Source organism: Garra rufa, chromosome 2 (genome assembly GCF_049309525.1).
Source record: "Garra rufa chromosome 2, GarRuf1.0, whole genome shotgun sequence".
NCBI lineage: Eukaryota > Metazoa > Chordata > Actinopteri > Cypriniformes > Cyprinidae > Garra > Garra rufa.
Genome location: NC_133362.1, coordinates 14,645,629 through 14,668,952, shown reverse-complemented (window position 1 = coordinate 14,668,952; position 23,324 = coordinate 14,645,629). Strand labels below are relative to the sequence as shown.

Genomic DNA, 23,324 nt, shown 5'->3' with positions numbered 1-23,324 from the left:
TATATATTTTTTTTTTTTTGCCCAAATATCATATTTTTTTCCATTTATTACTGCCCTTCAGAAGCTACAGAAGAAACTTACATGTTCCCCAGAAGACAAAATAAATTCTCAAAAATTTCACTCCCCTGCTTAATGGATTGTTTTTCCTTTTGAAGCATCAATGAGTGTTTGAACCTTCAGCAATAGTTGCATATGAGTCCCTCAGTTGTTCTCAGTGTGAAAAGATGGATCTCAAATTCATACAGTCATTGTTTGAAAGGGTTCAAATGCACAAAAATGCTGGAAAACCAGAGAATTTGTGGGACCTGAAGGAATTTTTCTGAAGAACAGCAGGCAGTTTAACTATTTGGGTCAGTACTAAATAAAAAATATTGTGCATTTTGTAATTGGTAACATATTGCAGATTGTGCAAGATGTATGTAAACTTTTGCAATTTGATATATTCACTGGTGGCCAAAAGTTTGGAACCATTTGGAGTGATTGCAATGATTTGATGCTTGAAGAAATGTTTTTTGAGCATCAGCTCAGTGCAGAATGATTTGAAAATCCAGCTTTGCGTAGAAATACATTACATTTTTAAATATAATCAAATTGAAAAAAAGTGTAAATAATATTTCACAATACTTCTGTTATTACTGTATTTTTGATCAAATGTGTAGAAAAAAGTATCCTTGTTGTTGAGTCCTGCTATATCCCTTATTACCAACAACATATAAACACTTCAAAATGACAGAGCTGAGATGTTTCCCAAGTATGACTCCCGAGGGAAAAATCTGTTCTAGAAAAACCCAAACTGTGACTATTTAAGGCATTAGCACTTTATGTAAAATCAAATTATTACTGTAACTTGGTTAGATGCTCAAAGTGCAAGAAACAGCTGGTAATGACTAATTATGTTGTGTTTACTGAGTATCAGACTGCCAAACAGCTAATTGAGAGCGAGTTGGCAAGAAGGATTGTGAGCACATTTCATTTTTAAAAGACTCACAGGTACCGTCTCTTCCAGAATGAATGTGTTGGCCATTTACAAAGCTCTCAATCACAGAGCTTGAAATACACATCGTTACAGCTCAGCAAGGTTAATGTACCTCCCATGAACACAGGGGTTGGATGAGCACTCATCAATGTTTCTCTCGCAGTGATAGCCCATGAAACCTCTGGAGCACACACACTGGTAACCATTAAGACCGTCGATGCACCTCCCTTTGTTTCGGCATGGATTAGATTTGCACTCATCAACGTTCAGCTCGCACCATTTACCTTTAGGAAGAACAAAATAATGGCATAAATGCATTACATTTGGTGTTTAGAAATTCTTGGAAATCAAGGTGATTGATTTATTTAACGACATTACGGATATCAAGGTGAAAAAATGCATAAAGGTAAATTTTTGCAAAGCCCAAACCAAAATGCTGAGAAAAAACTGATGAAAAGCAAGTTTGATTTTGTCAATATAGATGAGGCTTAAAACTGTTAATAAAATCTTTAACAAGGTTAAAAAGCAAATCTTTAAAGAATGTTCTGTCAAGCTTTAAATCATCTATCAGAAATGATTTCTAATTCTAAAAGCATTAAAATTTGATTTGAAATTCAAAATTTAACCTCATGGTAAGACTTATTTTAAACAATTTATGCACAATTTCCCAAGTCTTACAATAGTTTTGTGCGCAAAACACTCCAAATTAAATGATTTATTATTTTTATTGATTAATTTTTTCTCTATTTTTAATTTGTCTCAAATAGTAGTACAAATGGAAGTGTTCAGTGAGAATGTTTAGTGCCAATAGTGGTCATTTCATAGTGGCCATACTTTAACTTGCAGGCAGTGTTAATTTCGTTGAAAAATAATTTGTCAGTTTTCTTCAAAAACAATTTTTTGACAAATAAAAACAAGACCATAGCAAACATTTTGAATGCTGAAAATCTATCAACATTTTCATCAACTAATAAAAATGAGATGAAAAGAAGAGATTCATTTAGAATGAATTCATTGCATGGTTAAGAGGTTAGATGCATACATATGAACTGTATCATAAGCCTACTGATCTATCCAGCAGGACATAAGCTAAAATACACTTGCTGCATGTCTCATAAAACATTCAAAAATGTCAATATCTAGGAGTAAGGGAAAAAGCAGACATATGGATAAATTTGACAACACAAAAGAGAACTCAATTCGGTCCAGTTGTCTGAGCACAGACAGTGAACCATACACACACAGTGCATAAGTACCCTTTGGCGTCACACAAATACACACAAAATTTTGAATTGTCCGTTTTGATGAGTATTCACATAAACACTTGATTACGTCTTAAGTGAACGTAAACAATTGGGAGAATATTAATATCAGCGTCAGTACATTGTATCACTGCATTTAGTTTTAAAGGGACTGCAGCCTAATTTAGCTGCTATTGTCCGAGTTACTGATGTTAATCAATTACTTTAGTAGCCCTAATAAAGATTATTCTAAAATTATAAAAAAATATACAGCCGTGGCCAAAAGTTTTGAGAATTACATAAATATTGGAAATTGGAAAAGTTGCTGCTTAAGTTTTTATAATAGCAATTTGCATATACTCCAGAATGTTATGAAGAGTGATCAGATGAATCGCATAGTCCTTCTTTGCCATGAAAATTAACTTGATCCCCCAAAAAAACTTTCCACTGCATTTCATTGCTGTCATTAAAGGACCTGCTGAGATCATTTCAGTAATCGTCTTGTTAACTCAGGTGAGAATGTTGATGAGCACAAGGCTGGAGATCATTATGTCAGGCTGATTGGTTAAAGATGGCAGACTTGACATGTTAAAAGGAGGGTGATGCTTGAAATCATTGTTCTTCCATTGTTAACCATGGTGACCTGCAAAGAAATGCGTGCAGCCATCATTGCGTTGAATAACAATGGCTTCACAGGCAAGGATATTGTGGCTACTAAGATTGCACCTAAATCAACAATTTATAGGATAATCAAGAACTTCAAGGAAAGAGGTTCAATTCTTGTTAAGAAGGCTTCAGGGAGTCCAAGAAAGTCCAGCAAGCGCCAGGATCGTCTCTTAAAGAGGATTCAGCTGCGGGATCGGAGTGCCACCAGTGCAGAGCTTGCTCAGGAATGGCAGCAGGCAGGTGTGAGCGCATCTGCACGCACAGTGAGGCCAAGACTTTTGGAAGATGGCCTGGTGTCAAGAAGGGCAGCAAAGAAGCCACTTCTCTCCAAAAAAAAAAAACATCAGGGACAGATTGATCTTCTGCAAAAAGTATGGCGAATGGACTGCTGAGGACTGGGGCAAAGTCATATTCTCCAATGAAGCCTCTTTCCGATTGTTTGGGGCATCTGGAAAAAGGCTTGTCTGGAGAAGAAAAGGTGAGCGCTACCATCAGTCCTGTGTCATGCCAACAGTAAAGCATCCTGAAACCATTCATGTGTGGGGTTGCTTCTCATCCAAGGGAGTGGGCTCACTCACAATTTTGCCCAAAAACACAGCCATGAATAAATAATGGTACCAAAACACCCTCAAACAGCAACTTCTTTCAACAATCCAACAACAGTTTGGTGAAGAACAATACATTTTCCAGCACGATGGAGCACCGTGCCATAAGGCAAAAGTGATAACTAAGTGGCTCGGGGACCAAAATGTTGAAATTTTGGGTCCATGGCCTGGAAACTCCCCAGATCTTAATCCCATTGAGAACTTGTGATCAATCCTCAAGAGGTGGGTGGACAAACAAAAACCCACTAATTCTGACAAACTCCAGGAAGTGATTATGAAAGAATGGGTTGCTATCAGTCAGGATTTGGCCCAGAAGTTGATTGAGAGCATGCCCAGTCGAATTGCAGAGGTCCTGAAAAAGAAAGGTCTGCTTAGGTCCCCAAAGAACTGCTTAGGTCCCCTAAGCAGTTCAGCTGCCTGCTGTTCTTCTGAAAAAAATCCTTCATCCTCTTGCACATTCTTTGGTTTTCCATCAGCATGTGCTTATTTGAACCCTATTCCAAAAGTGAATGTATGATTTTGAGATCCATCTTTTCACACTGAGGACAATTGAGGACTAATAACTATTACAAAAGATGAAAACATTCATTGATGCTAAATAAAACAACACAATGCATTAGGAGTGTAAACTTTTTGAATTAGATAATCAGGGTAAATTGTACTTATATTGTCTTCTGGGAGACATGTAAATATTTATGGAGTTTCTGAAGTGCAATACTAAATCTGTAAACAAAATACGGCAAATTTACACACCATCATCATTCTGTTTAAAAGTTTACACCCCTTGGCTCTTAATGCATTGTGTTGCCTTCTTAAGTATTATTCAATGTTTTGACCTTTTGTAATAGTTATGTATGAGCTCTTCAATTGTTCACAGTGTGAAAAGATGGATCTCAAAATCATAGTCACTTTTGGTAAGTGTTCAAATATGCAGAAGATGCTGGAAAAAGAAAAAATGTGCAGGAGCTGTAGGATTTTTCTGAAGAACAGCAGGCAGAGAAACTGTTCAGGACAAACAAGGGACTCATGAACAACATCACAAAAGAAAAACAGTCATGGATCATCCAGGAAACGACACACAGCATTAAAATTCAAGGGTATGTAAACTTTTGAACAGGATAATTTATATAAATTCAGTTATTATTTTGACTTATAGAGTATATGTTATGTGAAATAGTTTATTCAGGACAGTGCTAAATAAAAAGTAGCATACAGTTTTCATTATCCCTCTTATTTTCTTAAAAATATTAACATTTAGCATATTCTACAAGGGGTATGTACATTTATGAGCACAACTTTTGATGTGTTTGCTTGAAAGAATAAAGAATATGCTAAACAAGTTGTTATAAAGAACGCATAATAAGCCTGTATAACCATTGGTATTTTAATAAAACAAAGACCATGTTCTTGTACATTATGAGAAGTGGTTTCATTTCATTTTAATTTAAAGGCATGTTGTGTGCCACCGCAGTTAAATCGGTGTCTATCATGATAAAACCTTAATATCTAACCTATATAATGAGTTTGGAAATTTTAGAGCAATGCTTAATAAATGCATTACACTGTAACTAAACCCATTAGATTTTAGTTGACTAAATCAAAATTTGCTGTCAAAATGAACACTGCTTGCAGGAGAGGGTTTTTTTACATCCCTGGAAAAATTGAAATATTTGGAGCCCAGTTGTGAAATTTTTTTCTCTTTTCATAATTTGTGCATTTTATAAATGTGTAGCCACGCTTTTGTATGTCACTGGGTAAAGAGTGCATTATTCCCTAACCTGGATTTATGACCAGGTTGAATGACGTAAAATCCACTACAAAAAGGTTCAGTAACAAACACCCTAATAGGTCATAATTTACCTGGAAAAAAGCTGTAAATTCAATAAGATGAGAAGAGCCTGTAAAATCCAGAAGAGAGTAAGACTCCGTAGACACCCAGGGACAGGTTGACAAATGACAGAGATAAAAACGAGAGCCAAAGAGCTGCGATACTAAAGAGCAGACAGACATTATTCTTCCACCCTGTAACTACACAAACAAATGGAACCGTTTCCAAAAGCCCCGAGACATCTAAATAAAGAGCAAAAGTGATCTTTTAAACATTATGAATCATATGCTGATATTACAGGAATGTAAACTTAATTCACGCCTGACGACACAAATAATTCAGTCACTTCGGGCGAAAGCGACACCATCAGTCACAGTTCAGGTCATGCACTGATAATAAATGAAAGCTTTATTTCAATTACTCACTGCTCAATACATAGCCAGTGAGAAAACAAACATCTACCCGTGGTGTACCTCACTAAAGAAGTTTTCAACCTTTCTTACTTAGCGCTGCTCTTCACGCTGAAGTGTTTTGGTGTGTCTCGAAGGCAACGTGGATAAATAAAAGGAACTAAAACATAACAATGAGGCAGATCATTAATGTCTTCTAATTAAAGTGTTTTTCCCAATTGCTCATTCATGGACCGTTGTTAATTCCCTTCATATTGACCTCCTGGTTAAGCCGTAATGAATTTATTTCCCTGCGGATAGTCATCCGCAAACACAACGAAGTGTCAGTGTATCATCTGGGTATGAATTAACTGTAAAAATCTTATTAACCCCAAATCACGAACCGGAGTTTTTGATATTCAGTCACGACATGCTGTTGGTAGTCAGCCATCAATCAAGTACTCTGTATCTTGCCGCTTCGTACGACACCATCAAGACTGTAGATTGTAAAGAAAATGCACGCTAGCCTCACTTCATAGACAATACATTTACACTGTCAGCGCTCCTAATGAGATTATACAAAACCCTCTTAATCGGCATTTCCTTGTCTGATTTGACAAATAATGCGCTGTCCTATCAGACTTTGTAGAATATGAGAAGCCAAGCAGGGGAGAGATTATAAAGCTGTTGGGTTAATCCTAATGTTGGCTTTCTTAAGGGTGCTCACTGTACTCATCTGAGAGGAGAGAAAAGACCATATAATCTTCTCCTCCACTCCTCAATTACTCCTCTCTGCAGGAACTTCTCAAACCCACAGCGAGTTATCAGATTTTCTATCCAAGAGACCAAAAAAAAAAAAAAAGAGAGAGAGAACGCAAAGAAAGCCATTTGAGAAAAGTCTGGAAATAAGAAATAAACACTAGAGAAGATAAACTAGGAGAGAAAGAATTGGAAATTTCTAGCAAACACAAGTGCTTTGCAGCTTTAGAGAGCAAGAATGGCTGGAACAATTATCAATTGACAATTAACAATTATTTTTTAGTAATATCAATAGAATAGAATTTCTTAAAATACATGTTTTACCTTTTAAAAAAAATACACCTTTTATTTAATGTGTAAAATAAATAAATCATAAAATGTTCCAAATAAACAATGCACTATTAAAACATTAAAAATAAAATAATACATAACGTAACTTTATTTATTTGTTTTTACATATATACAGCTGTTCTTCAAAAAAAATCCTTTTCTTTGGTTTTACCGCATTTTTGTATATTTAAACCCTTTCCTCATATGCAACTATTACAGAAGGTTCAAATGCTCACTAATGCTCCAGATGGAAAGCCATGCATTAGGAGCCGAGGGGTGAAAACTTTTTGAATCTGAAGATCAGGGTACATTTAACTTATTTTGTCTTCTGAGAAACATGTAACTATCTTCTGTAGCCTCTGAAGGGCAGTACTAAATGAAAAAAAATATGATATTTAGGCAAAATAAGAAAAATATAAACATCTCTATTCTGTTCAAAGGTTTTCACCCCCGGCTCTTAATGCATAATTTTTCCCTTCTAGAGCATCAGTGAGCATTTGAATCTTCTGTGCGAGTCCCTCAGTGTGAAAAGATGGATCTCAAAATCATACAGTCATTGCTGGAAAGGGTTAAAATATACAAAAATGCTGGAAAACTAAAGAATTTGTGGGACCTGAAGGATTTTTCTGAAGAACTATTACTAAACAACAACAAAACACAAATCTTTGGATCATTCAGGTAACAACACAGTGTTAAGAATAAAGGGGGTGTAAACTTTTGAACAGGGTCATTTTTTTTTGTTTACAAATTCAACTAATATTTTCTCTAGCAGACTATATGTAAGCATCTTTTATGAGAAATATCTTATTCAAGTCAGTACTAAATAAACAATAACATACATTTTGTATGATGCCTCTTATTTTGGTCAAATAATTAACACTTTGCAGATTCTGAAAGTGAACTTAAACTAAAAGTAAACTTTTGACCTCAACTGTATATTACATTCATGTAAAAACAACAACAGACATTAATAACAACTTTAAAAATAAATAAATAAACAATTTTAAAAATATATATATTTTAAAAGTTATGTATTGACAATAAATTAATTATTGGCATTAATATGGCACTCACAGTCCTCTATATGGAGCAACTGCATGTCAATCTTTATATACGCTATACACCTAAAATGCAATACATCTTAGCAGTGTGAAAAAACAAAACTAAGCGGAAAATCTATTAAAACAGTTCATTAAGACAGAATGTTGTTACTAATAGGCCAAACAGACTTATTTAAAGGTCTCTGATCTGCAATTTAATTTAGGTGCTTAAAAGATACGTATGTGATTGGATAACAGCTCAACACTGCAAAAAATAGGGCTGGGTTTTGAAACAAATTTCACGATTTGATTCGACTCCAATTTACAAACTTGTGATTTGATCCAAATAGATTTAATATCGATTAATTTGGATATATATATCAGGTACAGTACATGACAAAATTTCTCAAAGAACAAAAAATCTCTCAACTAATGCTATAAAATATAAATACAAATCAGTTGGTGCCACGTTATAAAATATTTAAGGTTCAAACAATTAACTAATTTGTATACAAACGCTTAAATTACATTCAGTGAAACTTGTATAATAATAAAGTTACAATTACATACTTATGTTTATACTCCAATTTATTTTTTGAAATATAAACACTTAAAGGTCCACTGAAGTGCCTTGAAACACACAGCGTTATTCTATGTGGTGACGTGCTTTTAAGTGAAACAAAAACATATCGCCCAGCCCCGCCCACTTATTTTGAATAGCCAATAGCGTTTCATTTATATCTCTTCGGGCCAGAGCCGTTAAGCTCGGTAAAGCCGCATTTGTAGCTTATGACAGCCACAGACTAATAAATTACCCCACAGATTCATTACGAAACTCATAATCATGCTGAGGCTGTGTAGTTTAATACATGCTGATTGCACATATGAGCGCATATGATCTGCTCCGTGTATTGCGTCTCTGTGTAGGGGGTGGGACAATACGGACTCTAGAGAGCATTTGATTGGACAGAACGTTTGATAAGAAACTGAAGTGCACGGTGATATCATCAAAATCGTTGATTCATATTGGCGGAAGTGACGAGACTGTAAGTTTTGAATGCCCATATCTTGTAAATGCAAATTTTGTCGTTGTTTTGAAGCACACTAGCTTATAGATAATCTTAAGGATAATATATTCATACTAAAAGCCAAAAAACTTTAATTTTGATTTCAGGGGGACTTTAAATAGTGGCTGTCATAAAAACTTGACTGATTTATTTAAACAAATTAACTGAAAAAACACTGAAGAACGGTAAATTATAAAGAATATGTTATATGGTGCATAAACTTTTCTCTTTGACTTTTCTAGCTGACTAATCAGTTTACGGTCACCGTATATGTTTTTATGAGGTAAATGTGATGTTACATTGTTTATAATCTGTTATATTGACATCTTCCTGACATGAGACAGAATATGGATTTCGGTAAGTTGTAGTTTTTCTTTTAACATACCTTCGGATATTCATTCATGTTTATTTTGTGCTAAAACTGGTTAAAGTAGATCAGTTCACATTCACTGCTTCTGTTGAACTGAAGTGCTAGAGAGATCTGTCACTCCACATTAAACAGCACCAAAACAGCATTTACTGTTAGAAAACAGTAATAAAATGGACAGAATTTGAAATCTCAGACTGTTTTATATAAAAAGTAACAAAGCATAAAGCTTACTGCGATGTATTGGATAAGAGGTGCATTACAATGTTTTTTTAACCCAGCCCTAGCAAAAAAACAGAAAACAAAAAAACAACAACATAGTGAATAGAATTTGCTCATGATTCAATTTTGTAATCAACATGTAATCTTGGTTATTTATATGATTAAAGTGGTATGAATGAACCACTATCATGTAGGTTTCCTAAATTTAGATGCTACATCGTCAAATAATATAACATACAGACAGACATTGTATCTACTTTCTCTGCCTTTTTTCATGCAAAACCACCGATCACAATGAAGGAGACACTTACTAGATCCAAGCGAAATCACAAATAACGTAATTTCACCGAACGAGGCACATAATATGGCGTGCCCGAGCAACACACCATTTCAATTTAAAAATCATTTTGCCGCAGATCAGCCACAGAGACACGTCGGATGGCAGGCTGCCGCATATTGCCTTTTGTATCTTTGATTCCGCCTTTCTTGAGAAGTTGTGATGCCGTTACATGTCTTATTAGGGCAAATATTTCCTCTGAGCCCCAGTTGGTTGAACCAATCCAGAATATATCCTCCAGCCTGAGCTCTCGGGGGACGCGTCCGATTCCTCAGATGAGCTCAGAGCTGAGAGGAAAGTAATGACTGGTGCAAGGCAGAGTGGGGCCTGATAATAAAAGAGGTTTCTGTGGGAATTAGGGCCTGTGTGTCAGGCTGAGCTCTCCCAGGAGTTTCCGTGCCTCTGAGATTTCCTTCTTTCCCCTCAGCAGGATGAGGATAAATTGATGATACAGTACAAAAGACAAATGAAATTAATCTTCAAGCCGGCTGATGGCGATTGAGATTACACTTTCTTTTTTTAAAACAGCATTGATAAGTGGGCTAGCAGCGCAATGGGCTTAGTATTTTTAGGTGTTTGTACATAAACTGAGGCTCTAGCACACATGTACCTAGATACAACAGATATGTACAATGTTAACCTTTTACCGTATACCACACTGTATTGCCATATTTATTTACAAAAAAATTAAAGATACATATAATACTTTTGTAATAGCATTTTAACATTTAAAGCTGCATTTATTTGATTAAAAGCACAGTAAAAACTTATTTTGAATATCACTATAAATTAAAATAACTTTTCTATTTGAACACATTTTAAAATATGACTTATTCCTGTGATGGTTAAGCTGAATTTTCAGCATCATTACTCCAGTTTTCAGTGCCACTTTCCTTCAGAAACCCTTCAAAAATTATTCTAATATGCTGATTTGGTCCCTTAATGCATCCTTCCTGAATACAAGTGTTAATTTCTTAATTAGAAACGCTTTCTGACCTCAAACATTTGAATGGTAGTGTATGCTAATCAAATTAGCACATTTACTAAAAAGCAAATTACCTATAAAAAATAAATGGGCTAACATCTAACTCAAATGATTCTAATCAGGAAAAAAGTAACATTATTAAAGCCAAAATTATATTTTAAATCACTTAGAAACACATTAGGCTACACAAACAAATAAAAATTTAAGCGCTAGACCAGGAAGAAATAACTCCTTAAGGTTTACAGTATATAGAGTGTGCAAACTTTACTTTGTTTAAAAAAAAAAATCCCATCTGGATTTCATTCGTAAGTCAATTTGGCATTTAAAAACATCTTTATCCTTTTTAAGTTTCCATCATTTACTAATAAACAACAGCCAGGATATAGGTTTGTTTCTCAGTACTAAACTTACTCACCTGTCAAGTTAAAGGAGTAGTTCACTTCCAGAACAAACATTTACAGATAATTTACTCACTCCCTCTTCATCCAAGATGTTCATGTCTTTCTTTCTTCAGTCGCAAAAAAATTATGTTTTTTGAGGAAAACATTTCAGATTTCTCATGGATTCCTCTCCAAACAGTGGACTTCTATGGTGCCCCCAAGTTTGAACTTCCAAAATGCAGTTTTGAATGCAGCTCCAAAAGGCTCTAAACGATCCCAGGAGAGGAAGAAGGGTCTTATCTGGCAAAACGATCAGTTATTTAAAAAAAAACAATTTATATACTTTTTAACCTCAAACGCTCATCTTATCTAGTATGTCGAAAAACTCCCATCTCAATTTCAAAATTGTCCTACATCGCTGCAGAAGTACAGACCCAGTGTTTACAAAGTAAACATGCAAAGAAGGTCGAAAAAAAAGTAAAACAGCGATGTTGGGCGATTTTGAAGTTGGAGAAGAAAGTGAGATGGAAGTCTTTTGACATACAACTGTCATGAACCGGAATACACAGAGTTCACACAGAGCTAGACAAGACGAGTGTTTAAAGTATAGAAATTGTATAGATAAGATAATTGCCAGATAAGACCTCATTCCTCGGCTGGGAACCTTTGAAACTGCATTTAAACTGCATTTTGGAAGTTCAAACTTGGGGGCACCATAGAAGTCCACTATATGGAGAGAAATCCTGACATGTTTTCCTCAAAAAACAATTTATGACTGAAGAACGAAAGACATGAACATCTTGGATGACAAGGTGGTAAGTAAATTATCTTTAAATTTTAGTTCTGAAGGTGAACTACTCCTTTAAGTTCAGGCCAGTTTTTAGAAGATTTTTTTAAAGATTGTATGTTTATAAGGTGTTTACTTTTGAGATGCTTTCAAATATGTTGACATTGTACAATTCAGTGCCTATCCAAACATAAAAATGAATGACTGCCCACGAATAAGAATGAGATCACCCTGGGGAAAGAGAAAAATAGTGAAAGAAAAAAAGGACTGGGGAGATGAGGAAGTACTTGATTAAAATGCAGAGGATGAGGAGGAGGTGTTTAGTTAACTCAAGGTGAATCCGTGTATGTGAGTGTGTGTGTATGTGAGAGTGTGTGTGTGTGTAGATACTGGTGGGAGTGTGGGATCTAATTAAAGTGGTAAATGTGCTGATGAGCTATTTGTGTGTTCTTTCCACTGAGAATGTGTCAGGCTGGGGAACGCAGCCCGTGTAGACACGATAAGCCCTGGTTTCTCTCATTGATTTTGTGTCTCGGGCTCTGGCCGAGGGGGACGTACCTGAGAAGCCGGTACGGCAGACACATATGAATCCCCCAGGTTTGTTGATGCACACAGAGTCATGGAGGCAGGGGGAAGCTTCACATTCGTTTACGTCCAGGTTGCAAAGCGTTCCAAAATATCCGGAGACACAGTTACACTGGAAACTGGAAGTGCACAAAAATAGCATTATTAGACAAATCTTCTTTTTAAAATCCCTGGCTGTGACACAGATGTCTGCCAAACAAAATGGTGCCATATCTGCATGAAGTGTTTTTAGGAAAGCTGACAGACAGGGAAAGGTCTGATTGACAGCAAAAAGATCTGAAGTGTGTCTGTTAATCATGACTTTGGCTGGCACTATCATCGGACAAAATGACTGACAAGCTGACTCTGTTTCAAATATCCTGTCACCTGTCTAATCGGTGAGGACTTGGCCAGTTCAGTGGTTCTATGATGGAAGGGATCTCTTGTAGAATATATTCACACTTTAATAGGCCATTTTGTATCATGCTGTGATTTTTGGCTCGCTTGTTTTGTTCACTTTAGTGTTCTTTTTTATATTTTCTCTGAATTCTGTACAATTTGTTCTGCTGGGATTAGCACATTATGTCTTTAAAAAGATTTTTCATTGATCTTTTGAAAAAAAAAAAGTGTTTATTGTGCTATAAAAAACATGCTATAACTTGAAGATCTCTTCCCTTTCAGTCAAAAATAACATTTATTGAAATCCACTGGCTCTTTTCTAGCACTGAAAGCCTTAAATTTACTTCTGTAATTAATTATACACATTTACATATAAACAACACCTCACTTTTTAAAGAGTTCATCGGATATAAAATTCACTTTTACATGTTTGAACATAAATGTGTCTTGGCTACCCTACAATGATAAAAATCCCAGTTTTTTTTAAATCCCTATAAATCATAACCCCCTTCTCAAATCAGGGCATTTTCAGATTCTTGGCTGTGTGACGTCACACAGACCAAGGCCGCTCCCACGATTGTGATTGCCCCGTCTTACTGTTTTACCATCTTACCATTAGAGTTTAAAGGGACATGCACTGAAATGGCTTGCTGTGAACAGAGCTAAGTATGTTATATCAACTTGTGGAAAATAGGCATCCGATGATCCCTTGAATTGGATTAAGTAAACAAAATTAAGTCACAAAGAAATGCAGACTTATGCAGTGTTATTTCAAAAGTTAGGGCAGCATCACCTATAGTCAAGCCCAAAATTATTCATACCCCTGGCAAATTCTGACTTAAAGTTACTTTTATTCAACCAGCAAGTTTTTTTTTTGACCAGAAATGACACAGGCTTCTCCCAAAAAATAATAAGACGATGTACAAAAGGCATCATTGTGGAAAAAAATATTCTCAGCTTTTATTTACATTTGAACAAAAAGTGGCAGGTCCAAAATTATTTATACCCTTTGCAAACTGTCACATTTTTCTATACGTTCTATACAATTCCAAATAGTCCAAGCTGTTCTAAAGCATCCTAATTACCCTGATTCATTGGGAACAGCTGTTTTAATCAACTCAACAGGTGAAAAACAGAAGCTCTCTGCTGTTGGTTTGTGGACAGTCATGGCTAAGACCTGTGGCTACGCATTGTGGCTGCTCACAGGTCAGGAAAGGGCTATAAGACCATATCTAAATGTTTTGAAGTTCCAGTGGCTACAGTGAAAAGTATTATTAAAAAATACAAGGCATTCCACACTGTGAAAAATCTCAGAAGATGTGGTAGGAAGCCAAAAGTGACACCTGCGCTGGCCAGGAGGATAGTGAGAGAGGTAAGGCAAGGATCACCACCAAGGTCATCCTGATGAATCTGGGCTCTGCTGGTGGCAACATCTCAAGGCAGACACTGCACACCAGAGGGTTCCACAGACACAGACCAAGGAGGACACCACTTCTCCAAATAAGGCACACAAAAGCCCACTTGGCCTTTGCAAATGCTCATCTGGACAAGGAAGACTTCTGCTCTTCTGTTTTATGGTCAGATGAAACAAAAATTGTATTGTTTGGCCACAATGATGTAGCCTTCATTTGGCATAAAATAGGAGAAGCCTTCAACCCTAAGAACACCATCCCCACTGTCAAACATGGTGGTGGGAACCTAATGTTTTGGGGTTGTTTTTCAGCCAGTCGACCAGGGAACCTAATCACAGTAAACGGCACAATGAAAAAGGAGCAACACATTAAAATTCTCAACAACAACATCAGGCAGTCTGCAGAGAAACTTGGCCTTGGGCACCAGTGGACATTTCAGCACGACAACGACCCCAAACCCACAGCAAAAGTGGTGAAGAAATGGTTAGCAGACAAAACATTAACGTTTTGCAGTGGCCCGACCAGAGTCCTGACTTAAATCCAATTGAGAATCTGTGGAGGGAGCTAAAGATCAGGGTGATGGCAAGGAGACCCTCCAACCTGAAAGAGTTGGAGCTCATCGCTAAAGATGAATGGGCAAAAATACCAGTGGAGACATGCAAAAACCTGGTCAGCAATTAAAGGAAGCGTTTGATTGGTGTAATAGCCAAAAAAAGGCTTTTCTATTGATTCTTGAGAAGGGTATGAATAAATTTGGACATGCCACTTTTTGTTAAAATGTAAATAAAAGATGAATAATATTTTTTTTTCCACAATGATGCCTCTTGTACATCATTTTATCATCTTTTGGGAGAAGCCTGTGTCATTTCTGGTCAAAAAAAAAAAAAAAAACTTGCTGGTTGAATAAAAGTAAATTTAAGTCAGAATTTGCCAGGGGTATGAATAAATTCGGGCTTGACTGTACATCAGATCTGACAGCAATCTGTAACCCAAGTAAGCATAGCAAAACACTGGTATGGGCCATTTACATGAGATACGGTCTGTGCTGGTCTATATCAGGTTTTCCATATTTTTTTATTATTTATTATCTATTTATTTAAACTGTACATTTTTAATTATTAAATTAACTCATGAATCTATGGAAGACCATTTCCGAACCTGAATAAAAAAAATAAAAGGTAATTGCAACTTTTTATTTTGCAATTGCGAGTTTACATTTCACAATTCTGACTTTTTTTCTCAGAATTGCATGATACAAACGTGCATTTAAATTTTTTTCTCAGAATTGTGTGATTTAAACAATTGCGAGATATAAAGTCAGAATAACGGGACATTAACTCGCAATTGTGAGAATGTTAGAAATGTGAGATATTAAGTTAGAATTGCAGGACAAACTCGCAATTGCGAAAAAAAGTCAGAATTTTGAAATAAAAACGTACAAATTCTGACTTTTTCTCAGAACTGCATGTTTGTATCTTATAATTCTGACTTTTCTTCTCTCGCAATTGCAAGTTTATATCTTTGCTGACAGAATTCTGAGATATAAATTATGAATTGCGAGTTATAAAGTCCAGTTCTAATGGGAAAAAGACTAATATTTTCTCAGAATTGCAAGTTTATATCACGCATTTGTGACTTTTTGTCTCAGAATTGCGAGTTTATATCTCGCAATCCTAACTTTATAACTCACAATTACGAGATTATATCACACAATTCTGAGAAAAAAAGTCAGGACTGCCTGTTTATATCAATTTATTACTCACGATTGTGAGTTTATATCTCACAATTCTGAGACAAAAGGTCAGAATTGCAAGTTGGATCATTTTTCTTAAATTTGCATAATACAAACTTGCAATTCTGATTTTTGAGATGTAAACTCGCAAATGCAAGAAAAAAGTCAGTTGTGAGACAAAAAGTTGCAACTACCATATTTTTTCAGTGGCGGAAACAGACTTCCATATGAATCCCCTCCAGTTCCCTGAAAAAAAAACACTCAGGGGTTACTGTATATAAACATGCACTAGATGGATATTGTTTTTTTAGACACCATGTCAGGCTGAACTCAGATTAGGTTATGATACAAAAATATAACTATTTATTACATTTTATGAGCTCTTGGGTGCAAATCTGGCATTAATAAAACATACTATAATATAATGAAATATTAGAAATGTATACGTTGCTTGCAAAAAAAAAAAAAAAAAACAATTCTGTCAGAATACATGATTTAAATGTTCATCAAAGAAAAAAAAAAGATGTTCTTTGCAGCTGGACGTAGTAGTTACAATATCTACCAGCAGGGGCAATCTGGACCATGCAAACTAGCTAAACCTTGACATGCTTGGCCCTGAACAACATCCTGTACACTGTAGCCTACAAGGGGTATCAAAGCAAACATCTGCAAACTACTATTGTCAGTAAACTACATACAAACACACCGACTTCTGACAGGACAAGGTAAAAGAGCTCCGCTGAGAACGATCTCCTCTAAAGCAAGCCCTGCCGTGTCAAAAGTGCACTTGTGTGGAAGCGAATAAGTTGTGAGCAAACGGAAACACCTGAAGTGAAATCCCTCAGACGGAAGCAATTCTGCGGGAATGCTGGGAGCAGATGATCACAGGGGAGCCCGTACATGATAGGAGACAAAGTGGAGACAAACCATTTAGGACTCAAATTGGCCTCGGGATTCCTCTGCCCATATGTCGGCCTGAACCAAGAGCGGCCCTGGGGCGCCCATTAAAGCACAACGAGGAGAAGATCTAGTAGTGGAAAGCCAATATAGGGACGTGATGCGAACCTGCTGAACTATTCTCACTTGTGTTTAGACCAGCAGCTTATATATGGCAAGGATGAAAAAGGACCTTTATTATAAGCCCAAGCCCTTTAGACAATAATACCAGCATCTCTCAAACGTCTAATTTCTAGACCGTCTAGTAAAAACAAACAGTTCAGAGAGGATACTTGGGCTCCTACATCATAATCAATTTATAGGGGGTTGTGGTACAGAGTGGAAAAAGTGCAATTCGGTGTTGCCATGGTACTTACCTGTTCACAAGGTCTTGGCAGATGCCTCGGTTCTGGCAGGGGTTGGATGCGCACTCATTGATGTCTTCCTCACAGTGTTGGCCCGAGAAACCTGGCTTGCAAAAACAGCTGCACACAGATGACAAGAGGAGGTTCGGTTTACAGTTGTGGGAGAAAAAAAATCACTTGTTTATCTGGAATCAAAATGTGATTTTATATCGTAAGACCTACAAGACATGACAATAATAAATTACTATTTAAATGGCTGTTAAACTAATAATAACAGTGCGGTCAAATCGATTAATCGCATCCAAAACAAGTTTGTTTACATAATACATCATTGTATACTGTGTATTTACATTTACATTTACACACATGCATGTACACATAAATATAAATATATATTCAATATATTACTCATTAATCACATCATAAATAAAAGTTTGTGTTTACATAATATTTTCATGCACTGTGTATATTTATCCTGTTTACGTTTTATCCTGAACCTTCATTTATGATGTGATTAATCGTGATTAATCGAGCTGACAGCACTAAATATTACTAATACTAATAATGAACATAAAATTCAACAATATAGTTAATTTCAATACAGGAAACCCTTTACGATTTCAAGTTTAGAAAATGTAAAATTTTAGCCAATACATTAAGAAATTTAGAAAAGAAGTGTTTTATGCTTATCAAGGCTGTACTTATTAATCTACAGTAAAATTGGCAATACTGTGAAAAATTACTGCAATTTTCATTAAAATATTAAAATAACAGTATTCTATTTTAATATATTTTAAAATGTAATATATTCTTTTGATGGTACAGCTTAAGAAACAATTTATTATCATTAGCTCTAAATACAATTGATAAAACTTTGGGGAAAGTGTGATAATTCTTTTTAGGTTACCTTAATGAATAGAACATTGAAACAAACAGCATTTCTTTACATGGCTGTTAATATATTAATAACAGTACTGTCAAATCGATTTATCACGGTTAATCGCATCCAAAATAAAAGTTTGTGTTTACATGTTTGTGTACTGTGTGTGTATTTACATTGACACATGCATGCAAACATAAATATAAATATATAATACACATATTTCTTAAATATATACGTGTGTGTGTGTGTGTGTGTGTGTGTGTGTGTGTGTGTGTGTGTATATGTATATACAGTATATACGTACATACACACACACACACACACACGTTGGGTTTACATGTTTTATGGGGACATTCCATAGGCGTAATGGTTTTCATACTGTACAAACCGTACTTTCTATGGCCCTACACCTACCCTACACCTAAACCTAGCCCTCACAGGAGATTGTGCACACTTTTACTTCATCAAAAAAACTCATTGTGCATGATTTATAAGCCTGTTTCCTCATGGGGACCTGAGAAATGTCCCCACAAGGTCAAAATCTACTGGTATTCCTATCTTTGTGGGGACATTTGGTCCCCACAATGTGATGAATACCAGGTACACACACACACACACACACACACACACACACACACACACACACACACACACACACACAAACACACAAACATATATTATATAAACACAAACTTTTATTTTGGATGCAATTGATCACGATTAATCGATTTGACAGCACTAAATATATATACATAGATATTTTTTAATAAAGGAAACCCTTTACAGTTTCCAGTTTTGAAAATTGTAACATTTTTGCCAATATATTAAGAGATTTAGGAAAAAATTGTTTTATGCTCATCAAGGCTGTACTTGCCAATCTACAGTAAAAATGACAATACTGTGAAAAAATATTGCAACTTTTATTAAAATACTACAAAAACAATTTTCTATTTAAATATATTTTAACATGTAATTTATTCCTGTGCTGACACAGCTCAATTTTTAGCAGCCATTGTCACATGATTCTTCAGAAATCATTCTAATATTTGGTTCTCAAGAATGGATACAGTTGAATTCCTTGATGAATAGAACGTTCAAATGAACAGCATTTATTTGAAATAGAAATCTTCTGTAACCTTGTAAATGTTTTACTGTCACATTTGATCAATATAATGCACCCTGGCTTAATAAAAGTAGTAATTTTTTTATTATAAATCCATCACCCCAAACCTTTGTTCACAAGCGAATATGATGGGTGCACAAGAATACACTGACTGTTCATCCATAAATAAATAAATGACTGTCATCTCTATTCTGCTAAAACACCTGGGTTTCCACAAGGTTTCTACAAGCCAAACATGGAGCTTTCTGATAAATACAGAGAGCATTATGTCTGGCAAATAGCAAACCCCAACTGTGTTGCAGAGGAAGTATACAGGCTGCTTATAGGTAGAACAACAACTGAGCTGCAAAAGCAGAAGTCAAATTAGAATTTGACCTCAATCAAACTAAATGTGGCACATGCAGCACATGCACAAAATCCAGTTTTTAAAATACTGTTATTGCTTAAAAATGATTACATTTTTTATTTAGTATTAATGTATATATACATTTTATGAATTAAATAAATATTTATACATATTTTGTAATAAATATTAACACTATTATTGACTATATAATGAATTATGGCAATAGTTTTATTTGTACTAAGCACGTTTTTTTTTTTTAAGATCAGATTTGAGCAAGATCAAATTATGAGCAATTCTTGCAGAAATATATTTTTGAGGACAGACTTTTCGACAAATGTTTCTCACTGAATGTTGATATTGTCTTGTGAGGTCTTAAAGGGATAGTTCACCACGAATAACAATTCTGTCACTATGCCGTTTAGACTGTTTGCACATTCTGTTGGATTTTTATGGTGTTGTTTGTTCTTTTTAGAACTTGACAGACGTGATCACTGTGAACCATCATTTAATGGAGAAAAATAGTTACATAAAGGTTTCTTTTGTGCAATAAATTCTAAGCAATTAATAACTCCATACAGGTTTAGAACAAATCTGGAGGTGACTAGGATTTTCATTTTTGGATGAGCTGTCCCTTTAACACAACACCGTGCCAGAGGGCAACATATCTGCTGAAAGACAAACAAACAAACACAACAGAGAACTAAAATTAGAAATAAAAGGGAAGAAGACCTGTATCTGTTGACCCCATCCACACAATGGCCTTGGTTCTGACAAGGTCTTGAGACACAGTCATCGCTATCAATTTCACAGCGAGTTCCCTCAAACCCTGCAAGACAGATGAGATGGTCATGGATCAGTAAGTCTCACTGCTCCCTGAAAGCGTTAGGATCAATGATAACAAAGGCCCTTGGTGAATGCCATCTTAATGGAACTGTGCACCTCCCTATAGCCCATCTCATCTGCCAGGCCTCACGCTCCTAGCGCCTCCTCCGAGGACTCTAGCGGCTCTAATAATACCTCAGTGCCTTCACAGATTAGGCTGAGGGCTCATGGTGGAAGTGTGGAGAGGATCTCGTTAAGATGGGGGGAGACGGAGGAGCTGAAGTTCAGGGGCCTCTTTGCTCGTGTTCATTACGAGGATGAAGGGGAGGAGGGGGTGTAATCAGCTCAGGGCTCTTGTTGGGGAAAAGGTCCTGGGAGACGTGAATATTCAGCTTTTTGTCGGAGCGCCGCTGCTGCTGTAAGCTCATCCCCTGCTCAGCAAGTCATTTTGTGCCTGAAAGAAACGCTTTAGAGTCAACAAAATCAAAATGAATTTTTACTTTAATATGCGCTTCTCTTCTTATTTTGATCGAAAGAAAGTATTCACACTATAACATTAAACTGAAAACTGAAAACTTCTTTTTCTGATACTTTTCTTTTCAAGTTACGCACTTTTAGTAGGACACACAGGTTATTGGATACTGTAACTTTCCGAAGTTTGCGATCAGAAAGATTTATTTATTTTATATAAAAGTTTTCTATTTCAACATAGTTGAATTTTCAAAGTAGCTCTCCAGACTTAGATTAACGTGATCCTTCAGAAATCATTTTAATACGCTGATTTGGAACTCGAGAAGCATTTCTTGTTATTATCAATTTTGAAAACACTTGAGCTGCTTAATATTTACGTGGAACTTATAATACATTTTTTCCAGGATTCTTTGAGGAATATAAAGTTCAAAAGAACATATTTGAAATAGAAAACTTCTCCAGCTTGATGAGCTACATCAACTCTTTTTCTGAAGTCCTCAGAGATCTCCTTTGTTTGTGCTATGATTCACTTCCACAAACATTGATAGATCCCTGTTCTTTACATAAAACAGTGCATGCACTGACACCTGATATTCATTCGACTGAATGAAAACACCTCTAAACTGATGGACTCTATTTTTGCCTTCAAATTAACAGTTTATCCTAGAGATTCACATACTTTTGTAACTCTGGATAATTCTTAAATGACAAAGAAAATATTTTCTGTCTCATTTGTTTGATCTCTGTTTACTTTTAAAACTTAAGCAAAAATCTGATGTTGTTTTGGGTCAGTGTTAATTTTGATTTAGTCTTAGTCAGTCTTTTGACTAAAATGCCCTTTTTTAGCCTAGTTTTAGTCGACTAAATATCCTACGATTTTAGTTAAATAAATCTACAGTAGATTTAGACTGCTAAAATCTAATGGGTTTCTTTTTTTTTACATTTATTAAGCATTACTCTAAAATTTCAAAACTCATTATATGGGTTTGATTTTAAGGTTTTATCATGATAGACGCAGATTTAACTGCTGTGACACGCAACATGCCTTCATAACAAAATGAAATGAAACCACTTCTCATAAAAAAACAAGAACATGGTCTTTTCAATTAAATACCAATGGTTATATAGGCTAATTATGCATTCTTTATAACAACTTGTTTACCACATTCTTCATTCTTTCAAGCATACATATTTATTTATATAAATACATTTAGATGAAGATGAATCTTTATTAGGGGTACTAAAGTGATTCAGTCAAGAGCAGTGAGTGATTTTGTTGCTTGATTAACATCAATGCCACAGATAGTATCAAGTAAATTAGGCTGCTGTCCCTTTAAAACTGATTGCACAGATGCAATGTACTGATACATGTCCGGTATTCTCAACTGTTTACGTTCACTTAAGACATAGCCTAGTGTTTACAGATGAATACTCTTCAAAACAGACAATTTAACATTATTTTGTGACGCAAAATAGTACTCGTGTGCTGTGTGAGAGGAGCTGCTTTGGCGTCTGTGCTCAGAAAACGACCAAATTGAGTTCTCTTTTGTGTCATCAAATTTACCTACATGTCTGCTCTTCTTTTACTCCCAGATATTGACATTTTTGAATATTTTATGAGACATGTAGCAAACGTATGCTAGCTTATGTCCCACTGGATAGATCAATAGGCTATGATACAGTTCATATGTACGATCTAACCTCCTAACCACGCAGCAGACTCGTTCTGAATGAATCTGAAGGAACCATATTTATGAGGCAGTTCTTGTTGGATTTCTTTGAAGATTTAAAATATGAAATTTAATCGTAAGCTTGGTGAACAGTTTTGGAGAATTTGATGTTTCCCCATTCAAACAGATAGGAGCTGCACTTGTATGCCCGAGAGGCGTTTCAAAGATGGCCGCCGAGTGACATGACTCGCCTTAAAGGGACTTTGCCATAGACAGTGACAGTTTGCAAAGGGTATGAATAATTTTGGACATGCCATTGAAATGTAAATAAAAGCTGAGAAATATTTTTTCCACAATGATGCCTCTTGTACATAATCTTATCTTTTGGGAGAAGCCTGTGTCATTTCCGGTAAAAAAAAAAAAAAAAAAAAAAAAAAAACTTGCTGGTTGAATAAAAGTAACTAAGTCAGAATTTGCCAGGGGTATGAATAATTTTGGGCTTGACTGTGTGTGTGTGTGTGTGTGTGTGTATATATATATATACACACACACACACAGTCTGAATTAAGTCTGTCACTTAATTCAAATCGCGATATGGACTAGCGTATGTGAAAACTGAAAT

The 23,324-nt window shown here is 35.5% G+C and overlaps 1 protein-coding gene across 1 annotated transcript in view; it reads right to left on the bottom strand.

Annotated features, from left to right (window-relative positions):
* eys (eyes shut homolog) overlaps positions 1–23,324 on the bottom strand; it is a 303,309-nt gene that overhangs the window by 141,582 nt on the left and 138,403 nt on the right. The window contains exons 21-24 of the mRNA XM_073834888.1: positions 20,469–20,565; positions 17,400–17,507; positions 12,538–12,683; positions 1,089–1,260 (exon numbers count right to left, since the gene is read on the bottom strand). Of these exons, the coding sequence (XP_073690989.1) occupies positions 1,089–1,260; positions 12,538–12,683; positions 17,400–17,507; positions 20,469–20,565 (523 nt within the window). The remainder of the gene's footprint in view (positions 1–1,088; positions 1,261–12,537; positions 12,684–17,399; positions 17,508–20,468; positions 20,566–23,324) is intronic.